Raw genomic sequence first — 25,381 nt, forward strand, 5'->3', positions numbered from 1 at the left:
CCCCGCTTCTCCTTCACCCCCAACCCCTCCTCCTTCTCCCCCCAACCCCTCCGCCTCCTTCTCCCCCCCACCTCCTTACCCCCAACCCCTCTGCCTCCCCCCCCCTACCCCTCCGCCTCCTCCTTACCCCCCCAACCCCTCCGCCCCCCCGCCTCCTTCACCCCCAACCCCTCCTCCTCCTCCCCCCCCCCTCCGCCTCCTTCTCCCCCCCACCTCCTTACCCCCCCCAACCCCTCTGCCTCCCCCCCCCTCCGCCTCCTTACCCCCCCCCAACCCCTCCACCCCCGCCTCCTTCACCCCCAACCCCTCCCCTCCTTCTCCCCCCCAACCCCTCCGCCTCCTTCTCCCCCCACCTCCTTACCCCCAACCCCTCTGCCTCCCCCTTACTCCTCCGCCTCCTCCTTACCCCCCCCCCCCGCCTCCTTACCCCCCAACCCCTCCCCTCCTTCTCCCCCCAACCCCTCTGCCTCCCCCTTACCCCTCCGCCTCCTCCTTACCCCCCCCAACCCCTCCGCCCCCCCCTCCTTACCTCCCCAACCCCTCCGCCCCCCGCCTCCTCACCCCCCCAACCCCTCCGCCCCCCCCCGCCTCCTTCTTACCCCCAACCCCTCCGCCTCCTTCTCCCCCTGCAGCTGCAGCGTGTGGAGAAACAGTACCTCCATCATAACGTGGATCACCTGGTTGAGGAGCTGTTTCTAGGAGACATCCACACTGAGAAGTCCCAGAGGATTTATTATCGGCCGTCCAGCTATCAGGCTGCGTTACAACATGCTGAGGTTAGTACTTTACTGTATATCGTTGTGTGTGTGTGTGTGTGTGGTAGTGTGGACACTGTAGTGTGGTACTTCCACACTGAGCGTGCCCAGAGGATGTGCTACAGACCTTCTAGCTACCAGGACTTCTTCCAGACCTCAAAGGTGAGTATTGCTCACCACTTAACAGACTTTGGCTTCAGTTGACAATTGTATTGGGTGGCCAGTTCAGTTCTAGGGCCTGTTTGTTCATTTGTATACAGTTGAAGTCTGGAGTTTACATACACTTAGGTTGGAGTCATTAAAACTTGTTTTTCAACCACTCCACAAATTTCTTGTTAACAAACTATAGTGTTGGATAGTCGGTTAGGACATCTACTTTGTGCATGACACAAGTCATTTTTCCAACAATTGTTTACAGACAGATTATTTCACTTATAATTCACTGTATCACAATGCCAGTGGGTCAGAAGTTTACATACACTAAGTTGACTGTGCCTTTAAACATCTTGGAAAATTCCAGAAAATTATGTAATGGCTTTAGAAGCTTCTGATAGGCTAATTGACATCATTTACATCATTTGAGTCAATTGGAGGTGTACCTGTGGATGTATTTCAAGTCCAACCTTCAAACTCAGTGCCTCTTTGCTTGACATCATGGGAAAATCAAAAGAAATCAGCCAAGACCTCAGAAAAAATATTGTAGACCTCCACAAGTCTGGTTCATCCTTGGGAGAAATGGTAGAGTCCAGTGTGTGTGTGTGTGGGTGGGTAGAGTCCAGTGTGTGGGTGGGTAGAGCCCAGTGTGTGTGTGTGTGGGTGGGTAGAGTCCAGTGTGTGGGTGGGTAGAGTCCAGTGTGTGGGTGGGTAGAGTCCAGTGTGTGGGTGGGTAGAGTCCAGTGTGTGGGTGGGTGGGTAGAGTCCAGTGTGGGTGGGTGGGTAGAGTCCAGTGTGGGTGGGTGGGTAGAGTCCAGTGTGTGGGTGGGTGGGTAGAGTCCAGTGTGTGGGTGGGTGGGTAGAGTCCAGTGTGTGGGTGGGTGGGTAGAGTCCAGTGTGTGTAGCTTGCCGTGCGGGAGCAGAGAGAACAGTCTTTGACTTGGGTGGCTGGAGTCTTTGACAATGTTTTGGTGCGTTCCTTTGACACCGCCTGGTATAGAGGTCCTGGATGGCAGGGAGATCGGCCTCAGTGATGTACTGGGCCGTACTCACCACCCTCTGTAGCGCCTTCTGGTCGGGTGCCTTGTAGTTGCCGTACCAAGCAGTGATACAGCCAGTCAAGATGCTCTCAATGGTGCAGCTGTAGGAGGATCTGAGGACCCATATCAAATATTTTTAGTCTCCCTGAGGGAGAAGCTGCTCTGTCTCTTTACCTCTCTGAATCTTCTCTCCTCCAGAACCATGACCCCAGCTGCGTCGCCTGTCTTATCATCTACCGGTCGGATGAGTTCCACCCTCCCATCCTGCCGCCGCGGGCGGACATGACAGTGGAGCTGACTGGCCAGTGGGTGAGCCAGCGCTGTGAGGTCCGTCCTGAGGTCCTCTTCCTGACCCGTCACTTCATCTTCCATGACAACAACCAGACCTGGGAGGGCCACTACTACCACTACTCTGACCCCATCTGCAAACACCCCTCCTTCAGTATCTACGCAAGGGGGGAGGTACAGCCGAGGGACGCACTCTACTAGAGTTATGGGAGGCATGGAGTTCATCTTCAAAGGTAAAGGGTCAAAGGTTGAGGTTAAACCCTGTTGCGGTTCATTTTGAAGTGTGTGGTTGAGATGTTGATCTGTGTATTTCAGAAAAAAATTCTTCCAACTCTTCCTCCCTCCCTCTCACCCCCCCTCCAACTCTTCCTCTCTCCCTCCAACTCTCCCTCCCTCCCTACCCCCCCCCTCCAGTGAACCACATGCGTGTGTTGCCCATGGATCTGGCCACCACTTCTCTCCTCAACGTGTACAACGGTAACGAATGTGGCGCCCAGGGCTCCTGGGAGGTCGGAGTTGAACAGGACGTCACCCTGACCAATGGCTGCGTGGCGTTGGGGATCCGCCTCCCACACACAGAGTACGAGCTGTTCCGGATGGAACAGGACGCCCATGGACGCTACCTCCTATACAACGGACAGAGACCCTCGGACGGGTCCAGCCCCAACCGGCCGGATAAACGAGCGACCTCGTACCAGACGCCCCTGGTCGAGTGTTCCGCTAGCAGTCAGAGGTCAGAGGGCATGGGAGAGGAGGACGAGGACCGACACCTTAGGTTGAGTAATGGTGGAACGCCGTGGAACCAGAACAGCAGGAACTTTGCCGCGGTTCTCGCATCGTTGGTTTCACTTCTGTTGTTCCGTTGCCATAGTTAAGGAACAGACTGACTAAAGTCTCCATTTTTCTACATAGAGACTCTGACGAGAGACGTTATAGCGTGAATGTGTACTGTGGAACATGAGAGAGGATTCTATTCTACCCCTGAGATGACCAACTACTGTAGCTTCTACCCTGTGGGAAAGGAGACTCTGCTTCTGTGACTTAAACGCACTTGAACTTTTTCAAGGAGCTCTTTTTGGCTCCTTGAATGTTGTGGAAGCTAAGGAAGCTGGGGGTTGACAAGGTGGAGGGCGAGTGGAGAGAGGAGAGAGAGTGGAGAGAGGAGGGCGAGTGGAGAGAGGAGAGAGAGTGGAGAGAGGAGGGCGAGTGGAGAGAGGAGGGCGAGTGGAGAGAGGAGGGCGAGTGGAGAGAGGAGGGCGAGTGGAGAGAGGAGGGCGAGTGGAGAGAGGAGGGCGAGTGGAGAGAGGAGGGCGAGTGGAGAGAGGAGGGCGAGTGGAGAGAGGAGAGAGAGAGGGTGAGAGGGGAGGGCGAGTGGAGGGGGAGTGGAGAGGGAGGGGAAGTGGAGAGGGGAGGGCGAGTGGAGAGAGGAGAGAGAGAGGGTGAGAGGGGAGGGCGAGTGGAGGGGGAGTGGAGAGGGAGGGAAGTGGAGAGAGGAGGGGGAGTGGAGAGAGGGGAGGGGAAGTGGAGAGAGGAGGGTGAGTGGAGAGAGGAGGGGCGAGTGGAGAGAGGAGGGCGAGTGGAGAGAGGAGGGCGAGTGGAGAGAGGAGAGAGAGTGGAGAGAGGAGGGCGAGTGGAGAGAGGAGGGCGAGTGGAGAGAGGAGGGCGAGTGGAGAGAGGAGGGCGAGTGGAGAGAGGAGGGCGAGTGGAGAGAGGAGAGAGAGGGTGAGAGGGGAGGGCGAGTGGAGAGAGGAGAGAGAGTGGAGAGAGGAGGGCGAGTGGAGAGAGGAGAGAGAGTGGAGAGAGGAGGGCGAGGGAGAGAGGAGGGCGAGTGGAGAGAGGAGGGCGAGTGGAGAGAGGAGGGGAGTGGAGAGAGGAGGGCGAGTGGGAGGGAGAGAGAGAGGGTGAGAGGGGGGGCGAGTGGAGGGGGAGTGGAGAGGGAGGGGAAGTGGAGAGGGGAGGGCGAGTGGAGAGAGGAGAGAGAGAGGGTGAGAGGGGAGGGCGAGTGGAGGGGAGTGGAGAGGGGGGGAAGTGGAGAGAGGAGGGGGAGTGGAGAGAGGGAGGGGAAGTGGAGAGAGGAGGGTGAGTGGGAGAGGGAGGGGAGTGGAGAGAGGAGGGCGAGTGGAGAGAGGAGGGCGAGTGGAGAGAGGAGGGCGAGTGGAGAGAGGAGGGCGAGTAGAGAGAGGAGGGCGAGTGGAGAGAGGAGGGGGAGTAGAGAGGGGAGAGGGTGAGTGGAGAGAGGGGGGGAAGTGGAGAGAGGAGGGCAAGTGGAGAGAGGAGGGCGAGTGGAGAGAGGAGGGCGAGTGGAGAGAGGAGGGGGAGAGAGAGAGGAGAGGGTGAGTGGAGAGAGGAGGGTGAGTGGAGAGAGGAGGGCGAGTGGAGAGAGGAGGGCGAGTGGAGAGAGGAGGGCGAGTGGAGAGAGGAGGGCGAGTGGAGAGAGGAGGGCGAGTAGAGAGAGGAGGGCGAGTGGAGAGAGGAGGGGAGTAGAGAGGGAGAGGGTGAGTGGAGAGAGGGAGGGGGAGTGGGAGAGAGGAGGGCGAGTGGAGAGAGGAGGGCGAGTGGAGAGAGGAGGGCGAGTGGAGAGAGGAGGGCGAGTGGAGAGAGGAGGGCGAGGAGAGAGGAGAGTGGAGAGAGGGGCGAGTGGAGAGAGGAGGGCGAGTGGAGAGAGGAGGGGAGTGGAGAGAGGAGGGCGAGTGGAGAGAGGAGGGGAGTGGAGAGAGGAGGGCGAGTAGAGAGAGGAGGGGAGTGGAGAGAGGAGGGGGAGTAGAGAGGGGAGAGGGTGAGTGGAGAGAGGGAGGGGAGTGGAGAGAGGAGGGCAAGTGGAGAGAGGAGGGGGAGTGGAGAGAGGAGGGCGAGTGGAGAGAGGAGGGCGAGTGGAGAGAGGAGAGTGGAGAGAGGAGGGCGAGTGGAGAGAGGAGGGCGAGTGGAGAGAGGAGGGCGAGTGGAGAGAGGAGGGCGAGTGGAGAGAGGAGGGCGAGTGGAGAGAGGAGGGCGAGTGGAGAGAGGAGGGCGAGTGGAGAGAGGAGGGGAGTGGAGAGAGGAGGGCGAGTGGGAGAGAGGAGGGCGAGTAGAGAGAGGAGGGCGAGTGGAGAGAGGAGGGGGAGTAGAGAGGGGAGAGGGTGAGTGGAGAGAGGAGGGGAGTGGAGAGAGGAGGGCGAGTGGAGAGAGGAGGGGAGTGGAGAGAGGAGGGCGAGTGGAGAGAGGAGGGCGAGTGGAGAGAGGAGGGCGAGTGGAGAGAGGAGGCGAGTGGAGAGAGGAGAGTAGAGAGAGGAGGGCGAGTGGAGAGAGGAGGGGGAGTAGAGAGAGGAGAGGGTGAGTGGAGAGAGGGAGGGGGAGTGGAGAGAGGAGGGCAAGTGGAGAGAGGAGGGGGAGTAGAGAGAGGAGAGGGTGAGTGGAGAGAGGGAGGGGGAGTGGAGAGAGGAGGGCGAGAGGAGACTAGTTCCTTTGAGCTCCATTATTACAGAGGACGTACTGTTGGTAAACCACCTGTAGCCACCACACTACCACTGATGCTCTGTTGGTAAACCACCTGTAGCCACCACACTACCACTGATGCTCTGTTGGTAAACCACCTGTAGCCACCACACTACCACTGATGCTCTGTTGGTAAACCACCTGTAGCCACCACACTACCACTGATGCTCTGTTGGTAAACCACCTGTAGCCACCACACTACCACTGATGCTCTGTTGGTAAACCACCTGTAGTAGCCACAGGTGGTTCAGAGTGTAAAGGGTTCAGAGTGTAAAGGGTTCAGAGTGTAAAGGGAAATACATTATCCGTGCAATAGGACTACGGATAATGACATCACCTACATTATCACAGAGACTTCCTTGACTAATATAAACAGAACCAATATGCTACTGTTTCGACTCCTCAACCCAATACCAAAAAAAGAACAAATGTCAAATTAAACACCACTTGTTGCTTTAACCCCATAGAGAAACACCTACCACTTCATGGTTACAGGTCAGCAGTTTTGCCACATTTAGAAATGGTGGTGTTGTTTTGATGTATTTAAGTAAAGTACGGTACTCTCTGTTCTAGTCTGTGAACCACCTGGTTGTATGTGTCCTAAAACAACCTCTTCATTACAGGGTGTATAGTATGTATAACGATTAAAGAATTGACACTGTGGCCTCATTGAGATTTGATAGTGTACACTGGTAATAATGGCCTCATTTTGTTTCAGAGTTTTGTCGTCAGAAGCGTAAACAGCACCAAGTTCAAACAGGGGTGTGGCCAGTGTTTCTGTGCCTGCAGGATTTTGTTGCAGCCTGATTTTACTAATCAACTGATTGGCTAGAACCAAAGCCTGCACCCGCACACTAGCCCTGGCATATGTTCCCCCAACCCTGTACAAGCAATATATCATTATATTTCTATGAGCACAAGTTTAGGGGCAGTTCAAGCCCTCTACAGCCTAGAGGGTAGCTAGGGGCAGTTCAAGCCCTCTACAGCCTAGAGGGTAACTAGGGGCAGTTCAAGCCCTCTACAGCCTAGAGGGTAGGTAACTAGGGGCAGTTCAAGCCCTCTACAGCCTAGAGGGTAGGTAACTAGGGGCAGTTCAAGCCCTCTACAGCCTAGAGGGTAGGTAGCTAGGGGCAGTTCAAGCCCTCTACAGCCTAGAGGGTAGGTAGCTAGGGGCAGTTCACGCCCTCTACAGCCTAGAGGGTAGGTAGCTAGGGGCAGTTCACGCCCTCTACAGCCTAGAGGGTAGGTAGCTAGGGGCAGTTCACGCCCTCTACAGCCTAGAGGGTAGGTAGCTAGGGACAGTTCAAGCCCTCTACAGCCTAGAGGGTAGCTAGGGGCAGCCCAGTTCGCCCTCTACAGCCTAGAGGGTAGGTAGCTAGGGACAGTTCAAGCCCTCTACAGCCTAGAGGGAAGCTAGGGGCAGTTCAAGCATTCTACAGCCAAGAGGGAAGCTAAGGGCAGTTCAAGCCCTCTACAGCCTAGAGGGAAACTAGGGGCAGTTCAAGCCCTCTACAGCCTAGAGGGAAGCTAGGGGCAGTTCAAGCCCTCTACAGCCTAGAGGGAAGCTAGGGGCAGTTCAAGCATTCTACAGCCTAGAGGGAAGCTAGGGCAGTTGGCCCAGTTCAAGCACTCTACAGCCTAGAGGGAAGCTAGGGGCAGTTGGCCCAGTTCAAGCCCTCTACAGCCTAGAGGGAAGCTAGGGGCAGTTCAAGCCCTCTACAGCCTAGAGGGTAGCTAGGGACAGTTGGCCCAGTTCAAGCCCTCTACAGCCTAGAGGGAAGCTAGGGGCAGTTCAAGCCCTCTACAGCCTAGAGGGAAGCTAGGGGCAGTTCAAGCCCTCTACAGCCTAGAGGGTAGCTAGGGGCAGTTCAAGCCCTCTACAGCCTAGAGGGAAGCTAGTAACTACAGCCTAGAAGGGTAGGTAGGGGCAGTTCAAGCCCTCTACAGCCTAGAGGGAAGCTAGGGGCCCAGTTCAAGCCCTCTACAGCCTAGAGGGAAGCCAGGGGCAGTTCAAGCCCTCTACAGCCTAGAGGGAAGCCAGGGGCAGTTCAAGCCCTCTACAGCCTAGAGGGAAGCTAGGGGCAGTTCAAGCCCTCTACAGCCTAGAGGGAAGCTAGGGGCAGTTCAAGCCCTCTACAGCCTAGAGGGAAACTAGGGGCAGTTCAAGCCCTCTACAGCCTAGAGGGTAACTAGGGGCAGTTCAAGCCCTCTACAGCCTAGAGGGTAACTAGGGGCAGTTCAAGCCCTCTACAGCCTAGAGGGTAGGTAGCTAGGGACAGTTGGCCCAGTTCAAGCCCTCTACAGCTGGAGAGGTTTCTACCTTTACACCATGTTATCACCACGACAACCCAGAACACTTACCTTACTATTTAAAGTTATTTTGTCTGTGTCACGCCCTGATCTGTTTCACCTGTCCTTGTGCTCGTCTCGAACCCTCCTCCAGGTGTCGCCCATTCTCCCTGGGTACTTCTCCCTGGGTACTTCTGCCCATTCTCCCCTGGGTACTTCTGCCCATTCTCCCCTGGGTACTTCTTCCCAGTCTCCCCCGGGTACTTATGCCCAGTCTCCCCCGGGTACTTCTGCCCATTCTTTCCCCCGGGTACTTCTGCCCAGTCTCCCCCGGGTACTTCTGCCCAGTCTCCCCCGGGTACTTCTGCCCAGTCTCCCCCGGGTACTTCTGCCCAGTCTCCCCCGGGTACTTCTCCCCTGGGTACTTTTGCCCAGTCTCCCCCGGGTACTTCTCCCCTGGGTACTTTTGCCCAGTCTCCCCCGGGTACATCTCCCCCGGGTACTTTTGCCCAGTCTCCCCCGGGTACTTCTCCCCCGGGTACTTTTGCCCAGTCTCCCCCGGGTACTTCTGCCCTGGGTACTTTTGCCCAGTCTCCCCCGGGTACTTCTCCCCTGGGTACTTTTGCCCAGTCTCCCCCGGGTACATCTCCCCCGGGTACTTTTGCCCAGTCTCCCCCGGGTACATCTCCCCCGGGTACTTTTGCCCAGTCTCCCCCGGGTACATCTCCCCCGGGTACTTTTGCCCAGTCTCCCCCGGGTACTTCTCCCCCGGGTACTTTTGCCCAGTCTCCCCCGGGTACTTCTCCCCCAGGTACTTCTCCCCCGGGTACTTTTGCCCAGTCTCCCCCGGGTACTTCTCCCGGGTACTTCTGCCCCGGGTACTTCTGCCCCGGGTACTTCTGCCCCGGGTACTTCTGCCCATTCTCCCCCGGGTACTTCTCCCCCGGGTACTTCTGCCCATTCTCCCCGGGTACTTCTCCCCCGGGTACTTCTGCCCATTCTCCCCCGGGTACTTCTGCCCATTCTCCCCCGGGTACTTCTGCCCATTCTCCCCCGGGTACTTCTGCCCATTCTCCCCCGGGTACTTCTGCCCATTCTCCCCCGGGTACTTCTGCCCATTCTCCCCCGGGTACTTCTGCCCATTCTCCCCCGGGTACTTCTGCCCATTCTCCCCCGGGTACTTCTGCCCATTCTCCCCCGGGTACTTCTCCCCCGGGTACTTCTGCCCATTCTCCCCCCGGGTACTTCTGCCCATTCTCCCCCGGGTACTTCTGCCCATTCTCCCCTGGGTACTTGTTCTGTCGGTTGCCTGTTTGTCAAGTCAACCAGCTACTGCTTTTCCCCAGTCTCTATTTTTCTCGCTCTCCTGGTTTTGACCTTTGCCTGTCCTGACCCTCCCTGCAGTCCTGTACCTTGGCCCCTACTCTTGATCACCGACCCCTGCCTGACCTGACCCTGGGCCAACCTGCCGTCCTGTACCTTGGCCCCTACTCTTGATTACCGACCCCTGCCTGACCTGACCCTGGGCCAACCTGCCGTCCTGTACCTTGGCCCCTACTCTTGATTACCGACCCCTGCCTGACCTGACCCTGGGCCAACCTGCCGTCCTGTACCTTGGCCCCTACTCTTGATTACCGACCCCTGCCTGACCTGACCCTGGGCCAACCTGCCGTCCTGTACCTTGGCCCCTACTCTTGATTACCGACCCCTGCCTGACCTGACCCTGGGCCAACCTGCCGTCCTGTACCTTGGCCCCTACTCTTGATTACCGACCCCTGCCTGACCTGACCCTGGGCCAACCTGCCGTCCTGTACCTTGGCCCCTACTCTTGATTACCGACCCCTGCCTGACCTGACCCTGGGCCAACCTGCCGTCCTGTACCTTGGCCCCTACTCTTGATTACCGACCCCTGCCTGACCTGACCCTGGGCCAACCTGCCGTCCTGTACCTTGGCCCCTACTCTTGATTACCGACCCCTGCCTGACCTGACCCTGGGCCAACCTGCCGTCCTGTACCTTGGCCCCTACTCTTGATTACCGACCCCTGCCTGACCTGACCCTGGGCCAACCTGCCGTCCTGTACCTTGGCCCCTACTCTTGATTACCGACCCCTGCCTGACCTGACCATGGGCCAACCTGCCGTCCTGTACCTTGGCCCCTACTCTTGATTACCGACCCCTGCCTACCCTGACCTGTCGTTTTCCTCCCCCTTGTTGAAGTAACAATGTGTATTACAGCAACACAGTCTGCATTTGGGTCTTACCTGAAACGTGATAGTCTGATTGTGAGTTATTGACTGGGCCTCATAAAATGAGTGCTGATCTAGGATCAGGTCCCCCCCCTGTCCATGTAATCTTTTTCTTATTCATGAAGATCTTGAAAATATCATATCATATTTTTATAAAATGTATTATTTTTGCTGGAAAGTTCAACGCTTGTAATGTTTTGAATAGAAATGGTCATTCCGCCTTTTCAACCAACAGACATTATTGATAAATCCATATCTTTTTTTTGCGTATTGCTTTAAACTGAAACATGTATTAGTTTGTGTCTAATTTGAATAAACCCTGTTTGATTGATATGCATCAATAAGACTGTTGTCATCCGATCGCTCATGAGCTTTGTTATATCCTTTTATCACAGTGTATTAAAACATCTGGGTCTGTACTCAAGTAGGGGACTTTCCACATGTTCCTGCTTTTAATACAACTGACATAACGGTTACATGGAACTAGAAAGAGTTAAACGAGTGACGTGTTGTTGTCATTTGTGTAAATAAGGGCACTACTTTTGACCCCAAAGCTGTTCAATAGAATTCTATAGGAAAACCACCCACTCCTGGTGCTTTTCTGCGTGTGAATGTTTTAAAAACGTGCTAACATTTCTTCTTGGTTGATCTGTGGTTTTTAAGTGATTATTTTCTGTCTGCTGATCATTGCTTACAGGGGTGTTGAGTCTGTCGGATCCATTAGCAGTCGCTATTCAGACTTTATGCACAGGTGGGAAAAAAACGACAATATTACAGTTCTTATTTGTCCCCCTTGTGCCACCGTAGATCCACACAGACACAAAAAAACACTCCCTAAAAATAGTCAGAAATAATTTAAAAGATAAATCAAGAAAACCACTCACGTTTTCTGCCGAGGGTCTTGGTCTTTGCGAATTTTACATCTTGCTAAGATGTTTGGTGCAGTAATTCTCAAGTATTAAGTTGTGCATGAAAACTAGATGTCTATCGTCGATTGACAGACAACATGTCATGTTCCCACTCCGACTAGAAGTAGAACGGTCGATGAAAAAAACGAATCGAACTTCGACATGAGTCAAGAAAACAGCCTGCCGAAGAATCGAAACAAAACGGCACAATATATGTGGGTAATGTTTCCACTGGGAAGCGTCGGGCTCAACAGGTTTTATACGTGTGGTTCTCTTGAATAAAGCGTGGTTCTCTTGAATAAGTGTGGTTCTCTTCAACTGCTAAAAATCCTCTTACTGGCCAACAGGTTTTCTGAGTTTTTATTCAATAGTTGTTTTTTTGTTGTTGTACATTTATCTAAACCAGGGATTGGTGACCATCACACCACCTGTAGCAGTCTAATCTACCAGCCTGACCATCACCCCACAGTCTAATCTACCAGCCTGACCATCACCCCACAGTCTAATCTACCAGCCTGACCATCACCCCACAGTCTAATCTACCAACCTGACCATCACCCCACAGTCTAATCTATCTAATCTACCAGCCTGACCATCACCCCACAGTCTAATCTATCTAATCTACCAGCCTGACCATCACCCCACAGTCTAATCTACCAGCCTGACCATCACCCCACAGTCTAATCTACCAGCCTGACCATCACCCCACAGTCTAATCTACCAGCCTGACCATCAACCCACCTGTAGCAGTCTAATCTACCAGCCTGACCATCACCCCACAGTCTAATCTACCAGCCTGACCATCACCCCACAGTCTAATCCACCAGCCTGACCATCACCCCACAGTCTAATCTACCAGCCTGACCATCACCCCACAGTCTAATCTATCTAATCTACCAGCCTGACCATCACCACACAGTCTAATCTACCAGCCTGACCATCACCCCACAGTCTAATCTACCAGCCTGACCATCACCCCACAGTCTAATCTACCAGCCTGACCATCACCCCACAGTCTAATCTACCAGCCTGACCATCACCCCACAGTCTAATCTACCAGCCTGACCATCACCCCACAGTCTAATCTACCAGCCTGACCATCACCCCACAGTCTAATCTATCTAATCTACCAGCCTGACCATCACCCCACAGTCTAATCTATCTAATCTACCAGCCTGACCATCACCCCACAGTCTAATCTACCAGCCTGACCATCACCCCACAGTCTAATCCACCAGCCTGACCATCACCCCACAGTCTAATCTACCAGCCGGACCATCACAGTTCACTAGGTATTGGGTTGTGGTTGATACATTATCCCCTTCCTACTGGAGAGTCTAAGAGGAAGAGGTGAAGCAAGAGGGGTAACTAGGTCCAAAATCTGTCTCCTCCAGCAGGTGACGTTTTTTCACCCACCAAGCTAGGAGTTTTGTATGGAGGTCAACTAGTGTCAAATTTGGTCAACAAAAATGTTATGGCTTATTTGATGGAATTTAAGTTTCATGAGTGTACTGATAGAAGTAGGACACGTGACATCTTGGCAACTTTGAGTAGAATTATATTTTTTATTCATATTGGAGTTGTCGGCATTGAAATTCGAGACTTTCTATGCATATTCACGAGGCCAGCATAGCGTCTATGCGTATTCACGAGGCCAGCATAGCGTCTATGCGTATTCACGAGGCCAGCATAGCGTCTATGCGTATTCACGAGGCCAGCATAGCGTCTATGCGTATTCACGAGGCCAGCATAGCGTCTATGCGTATTCACGAGGCCAGCATAGCGTCTATGCGTATTCACGAGGCCAGCATAGCGTCTATGCGTATTCACGAGGCCAGCATAGCGTCTAACTCTCCATTGAATACATGCTGATGAGGTCAACACCCCTCATCAAATAACGAGATATATCCACCAATCCAAAGAGAGGAATAGACCCGAGCTTGACAGGGTGCCGTTCCGCAGACTAAACTATTCCCATTGTTAGGGGGACGGAGACATACGCATCTCGACATTATATCTGAGTGTGACCCTCATGTGTACACTCCTCTCCCGATGGCCTCACGGGCACCGTTCCACTACTGACACCAACGTAGCGAACTCAGGGCATAGCCTCGACCGGGACTTGAACCCTGGTCCAGCGACTATCAAGCCAAGACCTTAACCGTTACGACAAGAGGTCCGAACCTCTTGATAAAAGTCACTAGGTGTTGGTGTTAAGGTCGCTACAATGTTAATTCCACGTTACAAAACAAACATGTTGGCTACATGGTGATGTGTTGTGTGAAGAGTGTACAGTATATTCTACGAGACTACGACAGAAGACGAAACACTATCAAAAAACCTACATTGTTTTCGGGTTTATTTCTTCTTCGGTGTAAAACCATGGGAGGGTTGAAACTCAACAACAAAAAAAAAAAAAGGAAATAAGGATTATAATATTTGTACTGAGAAAAATAATATAATAATATAAAGTCTACATTGGTATTGTCAGGAGTAGGAAACGACAGGTAGGAAAGGGAGGAAGGAAAGGACAGGGGGGAAGGAAAGGACAGGGAGGAAGGAAAGGAAAGGACAGGGAGGAAAGGGAGGAAGGAAAGGACAGGGAGGAAAGGGAGGAAGGAAAGGAGAGGTAGGAAAGGGAGGAAGGAAAGGACATGTAGGAAAGGGAGGAAGGAAAGGACATGTAGGAAAGGGAGGAAGGAAAGGACATGTAGGAAAGGGAGGAAGGAAAGGACATGTAGGAAAGGGAAGAAGGAAAGGACAGGGGGGAAGGAAAGGACAGGGAGGAAGGAAAGGAAAGGACAGGGAGGAAAGGGAGGAAGGAAAGGACAGGGAGGAAAGGGAGGAAGGAAAGGAGAGGGAGGAAAGGGGGGAAGGAAAGGACAGGGAGGAAGGAAAGGACAGGGAGGAAGGAAAGGACAGGGAGGAAGGAAAGGACAGGGGGGAAGGAAAGGACAGGGGGGAAGGAAAGGACAGGGGGGAAGGAAAGGACAGGGGGGAAGGAAAGGGAGGAAGGGAAGGACAGGGAGGAAAGGGAGGGAGGAAAGGGAGGAAGGAAAGGACAGGGAGGAAAGGGAGGAAGGAAAGGACAGGGAGGAAAGGGAGGAAGGAAAGGACAGGGAGGAAAGGACAGGGAGGAAAGGGAGGAAGGAAAGGACAGGGAGGAAAGGGAGGAAGGAAGGGGAGGAAGGAGGCACCTATTATTTCCCAGATGGAATAGAAAGTAGAGAAATTACAAACAGAACAAATTAAGTAGTCTATGGCTGCGTCCCTGTGTAGTGCACTACTTTTGACTAGGTTCCATAGTGCTCTGGTCACGAGTAGCACACTATAAAACGAAACGGGATGCCATGCAACAGGTAGTAAAGGTGGTCGGTATTTGACCATTGAAGAAGTAGTGCTCTCCTTTGTATTATAAAAATTATTAAAATAACATTTACAAAAGACACTTAGTGTTCCATTTAACTACTATTAAACACAACAGACAGATAACACTTGGTTTATTCCACTGCTTTAGGCCCACGGCGACTCTAGGAGTCAAATGATACCCTAGGGCACTACTTTTGACCAGAACCAGACAGCGCAAACAGATCTGGGACCAGGCGACTGTATCCTGGCCTGGGACTGAGGACTGGAGGTTAGGACCAGGCTACTATATCCTGGCCTGGGACTGAGGACTGGAGGTTAGGACCAGGCTACTATATCCTGGCCTGGGACTGAGGACTGGAGGTTAGGACCAGGCTACTATATCCTGGCCTGGGACTGAGGACTGGAGGTTAGGACCAGGCTACTATATCCTGGGACTGAGGACTGGAGGTTAGGACCAGGCTACTATATCCTGGGACTGAGGACTGGGCACTGGAGGTTAGGACCAGGCTACTATATCCTGGCCTGGGACTGAGGACTGGAGGTTAGGACCAGGCTACTATATCCTGGCCTGGGACTGAGGACTGGAGGTTAGGACCAGTCTACTATATCCTGGCCTGGGACTGAGGACTGGAGGTTAGGACCAGGCTACTATATCTGGGACTGAGGACTGGAGGTTAGGACCAGGCTACTATATCCTGGGGCCGAGGACTGGAGGTTAGAACCAGGCTACTATATCTGGGACTGAGGACTGGAGGTTAGGACCAGGCTACTATATCCTGGGGCTGAGGACTGGAGGTTAGAACCAGGCTACTATATCTGGGACTGAGGACTGGAGGTTAGGACCAGGCTACTATATCCTGGGATTGAGGACTGGAGGTTAGAACCAGGCTACTATATCATGGGACTGAGGACTGGAGGTTAGGACCAGGCTACTATATCCTGGGGCTGAGGACTGGAGGTTAGGACCAGGCTACTATATCCTGGGACTGAGGACTGGAGGTTAGGACCAGGCTACTATATCCTGGGGCTGAGGACTGGAGGTTAGGACCAGGCTACTATATCCTAGGGTTGAGGACTAGGCTACTATATCCTGGCCTGGGACTGAAGGTTAGGACCAGACTACTGTAGACCTGGGCTCAATTAGTATCGTCTCTTATCAAAAGTAGTGCACTACATAGGGGATAGTGTGCCGTTTGGGATGCAAGGTAAACTGTCCTCCATGTTGATTGGTAGTGTACTTCTTCCTGTATGTCCTAAATAGCAGCCTATTCCATTTTTAGTGCTCTAACTTTTTACCAGGGTACCTAGGGCATTACAGGGCTTTGGTCTAAAGTAGTGCACTATATAGGGAATAGGGTGTCATTTAGGATATAACCATCATAACCCTCCACAATCCTGTCTGTCCATCCATCAAAGAACAAAAACAAGGAGCAATCTTTCCTTCTCCCTTCCCTCTGTGTGCGTGTGTGTGCGTGTGTGTGTGTGTGTGTGTGCGTGTGCGTGTGCGAGACCAGACAGACAGAGAGACCAGACAGACGTGGTCACTGCAGACAAATGGAGGTTCACAGCACTACTTCTGATATGTCTAAGTCAACAGAAATACATCTTCGCTATAGTCAGTTCCATCCAGGCCTTTTTGATTCCGGAGCAGTGGGGTTCGGCAGGCGTTGTGCGTCTCTCAGAACGCAACATCCCAAATGGCGCCCTATTCCCAGTGTAGTGCACTACCGTTTGACCAGAGCCCTATGGGACTCATCCCGCATGGAGGGCCCTGGTCAAGGGAATGGGGTGCCATTTCAGAGCCAACCCCAGTCTACAAGATAAACTTCCCCATGAAGAAGCCGATGAAGATGGCTGCTATGACGACGAGGAGGGAGGGCAGGGACGCTGCGGTGGTGTGTTGCATCATGGAGGAGGAGGAGCCTGTCTGATTTGATGTCATGTGATCGGAATGCTGGGCAGCCCTTCTCATTCTAACACCGTCGTCCTGGAAACGCAAAAGGGGGGAAGGGGGCAAGGACACATCAAATACTACATTATAGAACTACAGATACATTAAATAGTTCTCTTTTACAAACAAAATGTCGCAGCTAAAACTTGTGTCTGGTTCTCCTTTTAAAAAGACCTCACCGGTAAATTGGTCGGTACCGGTTGTTCATCTATGACCCTCAACTTTAGTTGCTTGTTTACACACAGAGACCAAGGTCTTTTCTAACATTGAGTTTTCCGTACAGAACTAGTTGTCTGTTGTTCATCTACAACCCCTAACCTACAGTCTGTTGTTCACCTACAACCCCTAACCTACAGTCTGTTGTTCACCTACAACCCCTAACCTACTGTCTGTTGTTCACCTACAACCCCTAACCTACAGTCTGTTGTTAATCTACAACCCCTAACCTACAGTCTGTTGTTCACCTACAACCCCTAACCTACAGATACCTACAGTCTGTTGTTCACCTACAACCCCTAACCTACAGTCTGTTGTTCACCTACAACCCCTAACCTACAGTCTGTTGTTCACCTACAACCCCTAACCTACAGTCTGTTGTTCATCTACAACCCCTAACCTACAGTCTGTTGTTCATCTACAACCCCTAACCTACAGTCTGTTGTTCATCTACAACCCCTAACCTACAGTCTGTTGTTCACCTACAACCCCTAACCTACTGTCTGTTGTTCACCTACAACCCCTAACCTACAGTCTGTTGTTCACCTACAACCCCTAACCTACTGTCTGTTGTTCACCTACAACCCCTAACCTACAGTCTGTTGTTAATCTACAACCCCTAACCTACAGTCTGTTGTTCACCTACAACCCCTAACCTACTGTCTGTTGTTCACCTACAACCCCTAACCTACAGTCTGTTGTTCATCTACAACCCCTAACCTACAGTCTGTTGTTCATCTACAACCCCTAACCTACAGTCTGTTGTTCACCTACAACCCCTAACCTACAGTCTGTTGTTCACCTACAACCCCTAACCTACAGTCTGTTGTTCACCTACAACCCCTAACCTACAGATACCTACAGTCTGTTGTTCACCTACAACCCCTAACCTACAGTCTGTTGTTCATCTACAACCCCTAACCTACAGTCTGTTGTTCACCTACAACCCCTAACCTACAGTCTGTTGTTCATCTACAACCCCTAACCTACAGTCTGTTGTTCACCTACAACCCCTAACCTACAGTCTGTTGTTCATCTACAACCCCTAACCTACAGTCTGTTGTTCACCTACAACCCCTAACCTACAGTCTGTTGTTCATCTACAACCCCTAACCTACAGTCTAACCTACAGTCTGTTGTTCATCTACAACCCCTAACCTACAGTCTGTTGTTCACCTACAACCCCTAACCTACAGATACATACAGTCTGTTGTTCACCTACAACCCCTAACCTACAGATACCTACAGTCTGTTGTTCACCTACAACCCCTAACCTACAGATACCTACAGTCTGTTGTTCACCTACAACCCCTAACCTACAGTCTAACCTACAGTCTGTTGTTCATCTACAACCCCTAACCTACAGTCTGTTGTTCACCTACAACCCCTAACCTACAGTCTGTTGTTCACCTACAACCCCTAACCTACAGTCTAACCTACAGTCTGTTGTTCACCTACAACCCCTAACCTACAGTCTGTTGTTCACCTACAACCCCTAACCTACAGTCTGTTGTTCACCTACAACCCCTAACCTACAGTCTGTTGTTCACCTACAACCCCTAACCTACAGTCTGTTGTTCACCTACAACCCCTAACCTACAGTCTGTTGTTCACCTACAACCCCTAACCTACAGTCTAACCTACAGTCTGTTGTTCACCTACAACCCCTAACCTACAGTCTGTTGTTCACCTACAACCCCTAACCTACAGTCTGTTGTTCACCTACAACCCCTAACCTAACCTACAGTCTAACCTACAGTCTGTTGTTCACCTACAACAACCCCTAACCTACAGTCTGTTGTTCACCTACAACCCCTAACCTACAGATACCTACAGTCTGTTGTTCACCTACAACCCCCCTAACCTACAGTCTGTTGATACAACCCCTAACCTACAGTCTGTTGTTCACCTACAACCCCTAACCTACAGTCTAACCTACAGTCTGTTGTTCATCTACAACCCCTAAACTACAGTCTGTTGTTCATCTACAACCCCTAACCTACAGTCTAACCTACAGTCTGTTGTTCATCTACAACCCCTAACCTACAGATACCTACAGTCTGTTGTTCATCTACAACCCCTAACCTACAGATACCTACAGTCTGTTGTTCACCTACAACCCCTAACCTACAGATACCTACAGTCTGTTGTTCACCTACAACCCCTAACCTACAGTCTAACCTACAGTCTGTTGTTCATCTACAACCCCTAAACTACAGTCTGTTGTTCATCTACAACCCCTAACCTACAGTCTAACCTACAGTCTGTTGTTCATCTACAACCCCTAACCTACAGATACCTACAGTCTGTTGTTCACCTACAACCCCTAACCTACAGTCTGTTGTTCACCTACAACCCCTAACCTACAGTCTGTTGTTCATCTACAACCCCTAACCTACAGTCTGTTGTTCATCTACAACCCCTAACCTACAGTCTGTTGTTCACCTACAACCCCTAACCTACAGTCTGTTGTTCACCTACAACCCCTAACCTACAGATACCTACAGTCTGTTGTTCATCTACAACCCCTAACCTACAGTCTGTTGTTCACCTACAACCCCTAACCTACAGATACCTACAGTCTGTTGTTCACCTACAACCCCTAACCTACAGATACCTACAGTCTGTTGTTCACCTACAACCCCTAACCTACAGTCTGTTGTTCATCTACAACCCCTAACCTACAGTCTGTTGTTCACCTACAACCCCTAACCTACAGATACCTACAGTCTGTTATTAATCTACAACCCCTAACCTACAGTCTAACCTACAGTCTGTTGTTCACCTACAACCCCTAACCTACAGTCTGTTGTTCATCTACAACCCCTAACCTACAGTCTAACCTACAGTCTGTTGTTCACCTACAACCCCTAACCTACAGTCTGTTGTTCACCTACAACCCCTACCCTACAGTCTGTTGTTCATCTACAACCCCTAACCTACAGTCTAACCTACAGTCTGTTGTTCACCTACAACCCCTAACCTACAGATACCTACAGTCTGTTGTTAATCTACAACCCCTAACCTACAGTCTAACCTACAGTCTGTTGTTCACCTACAACCCCTAACCTACAGTCTGTTGTTCATCTACAACCCCTAACCTACAGTCTAACCTACAGTCTGTTGTTCACCTACAACCCCTAACCTACAGTCTGTTGTTCACCTACAACCCCTAACCTACAGTCTAACCTACAGTCTGTTGTTCACCTACAACCCCTAACCTACAGTCTGTTGTTCATCTACAACCCCTAACCTACAGTCTAACCTACAGTCTGTTGTTCATCTACAACCCCTAACCTACAGTCTAACCTACAGTCTGTTGTTCACCTACAACCCCTAACCTACAGTCTGTTGTTCACCTACAACCCCTAACCTACAGTCTAACCTACAGTCTGTTGTTCATCTACAACCCCTAACCTACAGTCTGTTGTTCACCTACAACCCCTAACCTACAGTCTAACCTACAGTCTGTTGTTCACCTACAACCCCTAACCTACAGTCTAACCTACAGTCTGTTGTTCACCTACAACCCCTAACCTACAGTCTAACCTACAGTCTGTTGTTCACCTACAACCCCTAACCTACAGTCTAACCTACAGTCTGTTGTTCACCTACAACCCCTAACCTACAGTCTGTTGTTCACCTACAACCCCTAACCTACAGTCTGTTGTTCACCTACAACCCTTAACCTACAGTCTAACCTACAGTCTGTTGTTCACCTACAACCCCTAACCTACAGTCTAACCTACAGTCTGTTGTTCACCTACAACCCCTAACCTACAGTCTAACCTACAGTCTGTTGTTCATCTACAACCCCTAACCTACAGTCTGTTGTTCATCTACAACCCCTAACCTACAGTCTAACCTACAGTCTGTTGTTCACCTACAACCCCTAACCTACAGATACCTACAGTCTGTTGTTCATCTACAACCCCTAACCTACAGTCTGTTGTTCATCTACAACCCCTAACCTACAGTCTGTTGTTCATCTACAACCCCTAACCTACAATCTAACCTACAGTCTGTTGTTCACCTACAACCCCTAACCTACAGTCTGTTGTTCATCTACAACCCCTAACCTACAGTCTAACCTACAGTCTGTTGTTAATCTACAACCCCTAACCTACAGTCTAACCTACAGTCTGTTGTTAATCTACAACCCCTAACCTACAGTCTGTTGTTCACCTACAACCCCTAACCTACAGTCTGTTGTTCAACTACAACCCCTAACCTACAGTCTGTTGTTCACCTACAACCCCTAACCTACAGTCTGTTGTTCACTTACAATCCCTAACCTACAGATACCTACAGTCTGTTGTTCACCTACAACCCCTAACCTACTGTCTGTTGTTCATCTACAACCCCTAACCTAGTCTGTTGTTCACCTACAACCCCTAACCTACAGTCTAACCTACAGTCTGTTGTTCATCTACAACCCCTAACCTACTGTCTGTTGTTCATCTACAACCCCTAACCTACAGTCTAACCTACTGTCTGTTGTTCATCTACAACCCCTAACCTACAGTCTGTTGTTCACCTACAACCCCTAACCTACAGTCTGTTGTTCATCTACAACCCCTAACCTACAGTCTGTTGTTCACCTACAACCCCTAAACTACAGTCTGTTGTTCATCTACAACCCCTAACCTACAGTCTGTTGTTCATCTACAACCCCTAACCTACAGTCTGTTGTTCACCTACAACCCCTAACCTACAGTCTGTTGTTCACCTACAACCCCTAACCTACAGATACCTACAGTCTGTTGTTCACCTACAACCCCTAACCTACAGATACCTACAGTCTGTTGTTCATCTACAACCCCTAACCTACAGATACCTACAGTCTGTTGTTCACCTACAACCCCTAACCTACAGTCTGTTGTTCATCTACAACCCCTAACCTACAGTCTGTTGTTCACCTACAACCCCTAAACTACAGTCTGTTGTTAATCTACAACCCCTAACAGTCTAATCTACAACCCCTAACCTACAGTCTGTTGTTAATCTACAACCCCTAACCTACAGTCTGTTGTTAATCTACAACCCCTAACCTACAGTCTGTTGTTCATCTACAACCCCTAACCTACAGTCTGTTGTTCATCTACAACCCCTAACCTACAGTCTGTTGTTCACCTACAACCCCTAACCTACAGTCTGTTGTTCACCTACAACCCCTAACCTACAGTCTGTTGTTCACCTACAACCCTAACCCAGATACCTACAGTCTGTTGTTCACCTACAACCCCTAACCTACAGATACCTACAGTCTGTTGTTCATCTACAACCCCTAACCTACAGATACCTACAGTCTGTTGTTCATCTACAACCCCTAACCTACAGTCCGTTGTTCACCTACAACCCCTAACCTACAGTCTGTTGTCACCTACAACCCCTAACCTACAGTCTAACCTACAGTCTGTTGTTCATCTACAACCCCTAACCTACAGTCTGTTGTTCATCTACAACCCCTAACCTACAATCTAACCTACAGTCTGTTGTTCACCTACAACCCCTAACCTACAGTCTGTTGTTCATCTACAACCCCTAACCTACAGTCTAACCTACAGTCTGTTGTTAATCTACAACCCCTAACCTACAGTCTAACCTACAGTCTGTTGTTAATCTACAACCCCTAACCTACAGTCTGTTGTTCACCTACAACCCCTAACCTACAGTCTGTTGTTCAACTACAACCCCTAACCTACAGTCTGTTGTTCACCTACAACCCCTAACCTACAGTCTGTTGTTCACTTACAATCCCTAACCTACAGATACCTACAGTCTGTTGTTCACCTACAACCCCTAACCTACTGTCTGTTGTTCATCTACAACCCCTAACCTAGTCTGTTGTTCACCTACAACCCCTAACCTACAGTCTAACCTACAGTCTGTTGTTCATCTACAACCCCTAACCTACTGTCTGTTGTTCATCTACAACCCCTAACCTACAGTCTAACCTACTGTCTGTTGTTCATCTACAACCCTAACCTACAGTCTGTTGTTCACCTACAACCCTAACCTACAGTCTGTTGTTCATCTACAACCCCTAACCTACAGTCTGTTGTTCATCTACAACCCCTAAACTACAGTCTGTTGTTCATCTACAACCCCTAACCTACAGTCTGTTGTTCATCTACAACCCCAACCTACAGTCCCTACAACCCCTAACCTACAGTCTGTTGTTCACCTACAACCCCTAACCTACAGTCTGTTGTTCACCTACAACCCCTAACCTACAGATACCTACAGTCTGTTGTTCACCTACAACCCCTAACCCAGATACCTACAGTCTGTTGTTCATCTACAACCCCTAACCTACAGATACCTACAGTCTGTTGTTCACCTACAACCCCTAACCTACAGTCTGTTGTTCATCTACAACCCCTAACCTACAGTCTGTTGTTCACCTACAACCCCTAAACTACAGTCTGTTGTTAATCTACAACCCCTAACCTACAGTCTGTTGTTAATCTACAACCCCTAACCTACAGTCTGTTGTTAATCTACAACCCCCTACAACCCCTAACCTACAGTCTGTTGTTCATCTACAACCCCTAACCTACAGTCTGTTGTTCATCTACAACCCCTAACCTACAGTCTGTTGTTCACCTACAACCCCTAACCTACAGTCTGTTGTTCACCTACAACCCCTAACCTACAGATACCTACAGTCTGTTGTTCACCTACAACCCCTAACCTACAGATACCTACAGTCTGTTGTTCATCTACAACCCCTAACCTACAGATACCTACAGTCTGTTGTTCATCTACAACCCCTAACCTACAGTCCGTTGTTCACCTACAACCCCTAACCTACAGTCTGTTGTCACCTACAACCCCTAACCTACAGTCTAACCTACAGTCTGTTGTTAATCTACAACCCCTAACCTACAGTCTGTTGTTAATCTACAACCCCTAACCTACAGTCTGTTGTTCATCTACAACCCCTAACCTACAGATACCTACAGTCTGTTGTTCACCTACAACCCCTAACCTACAGATACCTACAGTCTGTTGTTCATCTACAACCCCTAACCTACAGTCCGTTGTTCACCTACAACCCCTAACCTACAGTCTGTTGTTCACTTACAATCCCTAACCTACAGATACCTACAGTCTGTTGTTCATCTACAACCCCTAACCTAGTCTGTTGTTCACCTACAACCCCTAACCTACAGTCTAACCTACAGTCTGTTGTTCATCTACAACCCCTAACCTACTGTCTGTTGTTCATCTACAACCCCTAACCTACAGTCTAACCTACTGTCTGTTGTTCATCTACAACCCCTAACCTACAGTCTGTTGTTCACCTACAACCCCTAACCTACAGTCTGTTGTTCACCTACAACCCCTAAACTACAGTCTGTTGTTCATCTACAACCCCTAACCTACAGTCTGTTGTTCACCTACAACCCCTAACCTACAGTCTGTTGTTCACCTACAACCCCTAACCTACAGTCTGTTGTTCACCTACAACCCCTAACCTACAGATACCTACAGTCTGTTGTTCACCTACAACCCCTAACCTACAGATACCTACAGTCTGTTGTTCATCTACAACCCCTAACCTACAGATACCTACAGTCTGTTGTTCACCTACAACCCCTAACCTACAGTCTGTTGTTCATCTACAACCCCTAACCTACAGTCTGTTGTTCACCTACAACCCCTAAACTACAGTCTGTTGTTAATCTACAACCCCTAACCTACAGTCTGTTGTTAATCTACAACCCCTAACCTACAGTCTGTTGTTAATCTACAACCCCTAACCTACAGTCTGTTGTTCATCTACAACCCCTAACCTACAGTCTGTTGTTCATCTACAACCCCTAACCTACAGTCTGTTGTTCACCTACAACCCCTAACCTACAGTCTGTTGTTCACCTACAACCCCTAACCTACAGATACCTACAGTCTGTTGTTCACCTACAACCCCTAACCTACAGATACCTACAGTCTGTTGTTCATCTACAACCCCTAACCTACAGATACCTACAGTCTGTTGTTCATCTACAACCCCTAACCTACAGTCCGTTGTTCACCTACAACCCCTAACCTACAGTCTGTTGTCACCTACAACCCCTAACCTACAGTCTAACCTACAGTCTGTTGTTAATCTACAACCCCTAACCTACAGTCTGTTGTTAATCTACAACCCCTAACCTACAGTCTGTTGTTCATCTACAACCCCTAACCTACAGATACCTACAGTCTGTTGTTCACCTACAACCCCTAACCTACAGATACCTACAGTCTGTTGTTCACCTACAACCCCTAACCTACAGATACCTACAGTCTGTTGTTCATCTACAACCCCTAACCTACAGTCCGTTGTTCACCTACAACCCCTAACCTACAGTCTGTTGTCACCTACAACCCCTAACCTACAGTCTAACCTACAGTCTGTTGTTAATCTACAACCCCTAACCTACAGTCTGTTGTTCATCTACAACCCCTAACCTACAGTCTGTTGTTCATCTACAACCCCTAACCTACAGTCTAACCTACAGTCTGTTGTTCACCTACAACCCCTAACCTACAGTCTGTTGTTCATCTACAACCCCTAACCTACAGATACCTACAGTCTGTTGTTCATCTACAACCCCTAACCTACAGTCTAACCTACAGTCTGTTGTTCACCTACAACCCCTAACCTACAGTCTGTTGTTCACCTACAACCCCTAACCTACAGTC

The 25,381-nt window shown here is 50.4% G+C and overlaps 2 protein-coding genes across 2 annotated transcripts in view; one reads left to right on the top strand and one right to left on the bottom strand.

Moving 5' to 3' along the window:
* Positions 1 to 3,359, top strand: part of LOC124041042 (protein APCDD1-like) — a 45,413-nt gene extending 42,054 nt beyond the window's left edge. Inside the window, 4 exon segments of the mRNA XM_046358204.1 lie at positions 633 to 776; positions 2,147 to 2,404; positions 2,406 to 2,469; positions 2,651 to 3,359. Of these exon segments, the coding sequence (XP_046214160.1) occupies positions 633 to 776; positions 2,147 to 2,404; positions 2,406 to 2,469; positions 2,651 to 3,111 (927 nt within the window). The 3' untranslated portion in view covers positions 3,112 to 3,359.
* A 10,946-nt stretch (positions 3,360 to 14,305) lies between these two features.
* The window catches only part of LOC124042188 (vesicle-associated membrane protein-associated protein A-like), a 49,053-nt gene continuing 37,977 nt past the window's right edge, over positions 14,306 to 25,381 (bottom strand). The window contains exon 6 of the mRNA XM_046360591.1: positions 14,306 to 16,507. Within this exon, the coding sequence (XP_046216547.1) occupies positions 16,334 to 16,507 (174 nt within the window). The 3' untranslated portion in view covers positions 14,306 to 16,333. The remainder of the gene's footprint in view (positions 16,508 to 25,381) is intronic.

This window comes from Oncorhynchus gorbuscha, linkage group LG08, assembly GCF_021184085.1.
Source record: "Oncorhynchus gorbuscha isolate QuinsamMale2020 ecotype Even-year linkage group LG08, OgorEven_v1.0, whole genome shotgun sequence".
Classification (NCBI taxonomy): Eukaryota; Metazoa; Chordata; class Actinopteri; order Salmoniformes; family Salmonidae; genus Oncorhynchus; species Oncorhynchus gorbuscha.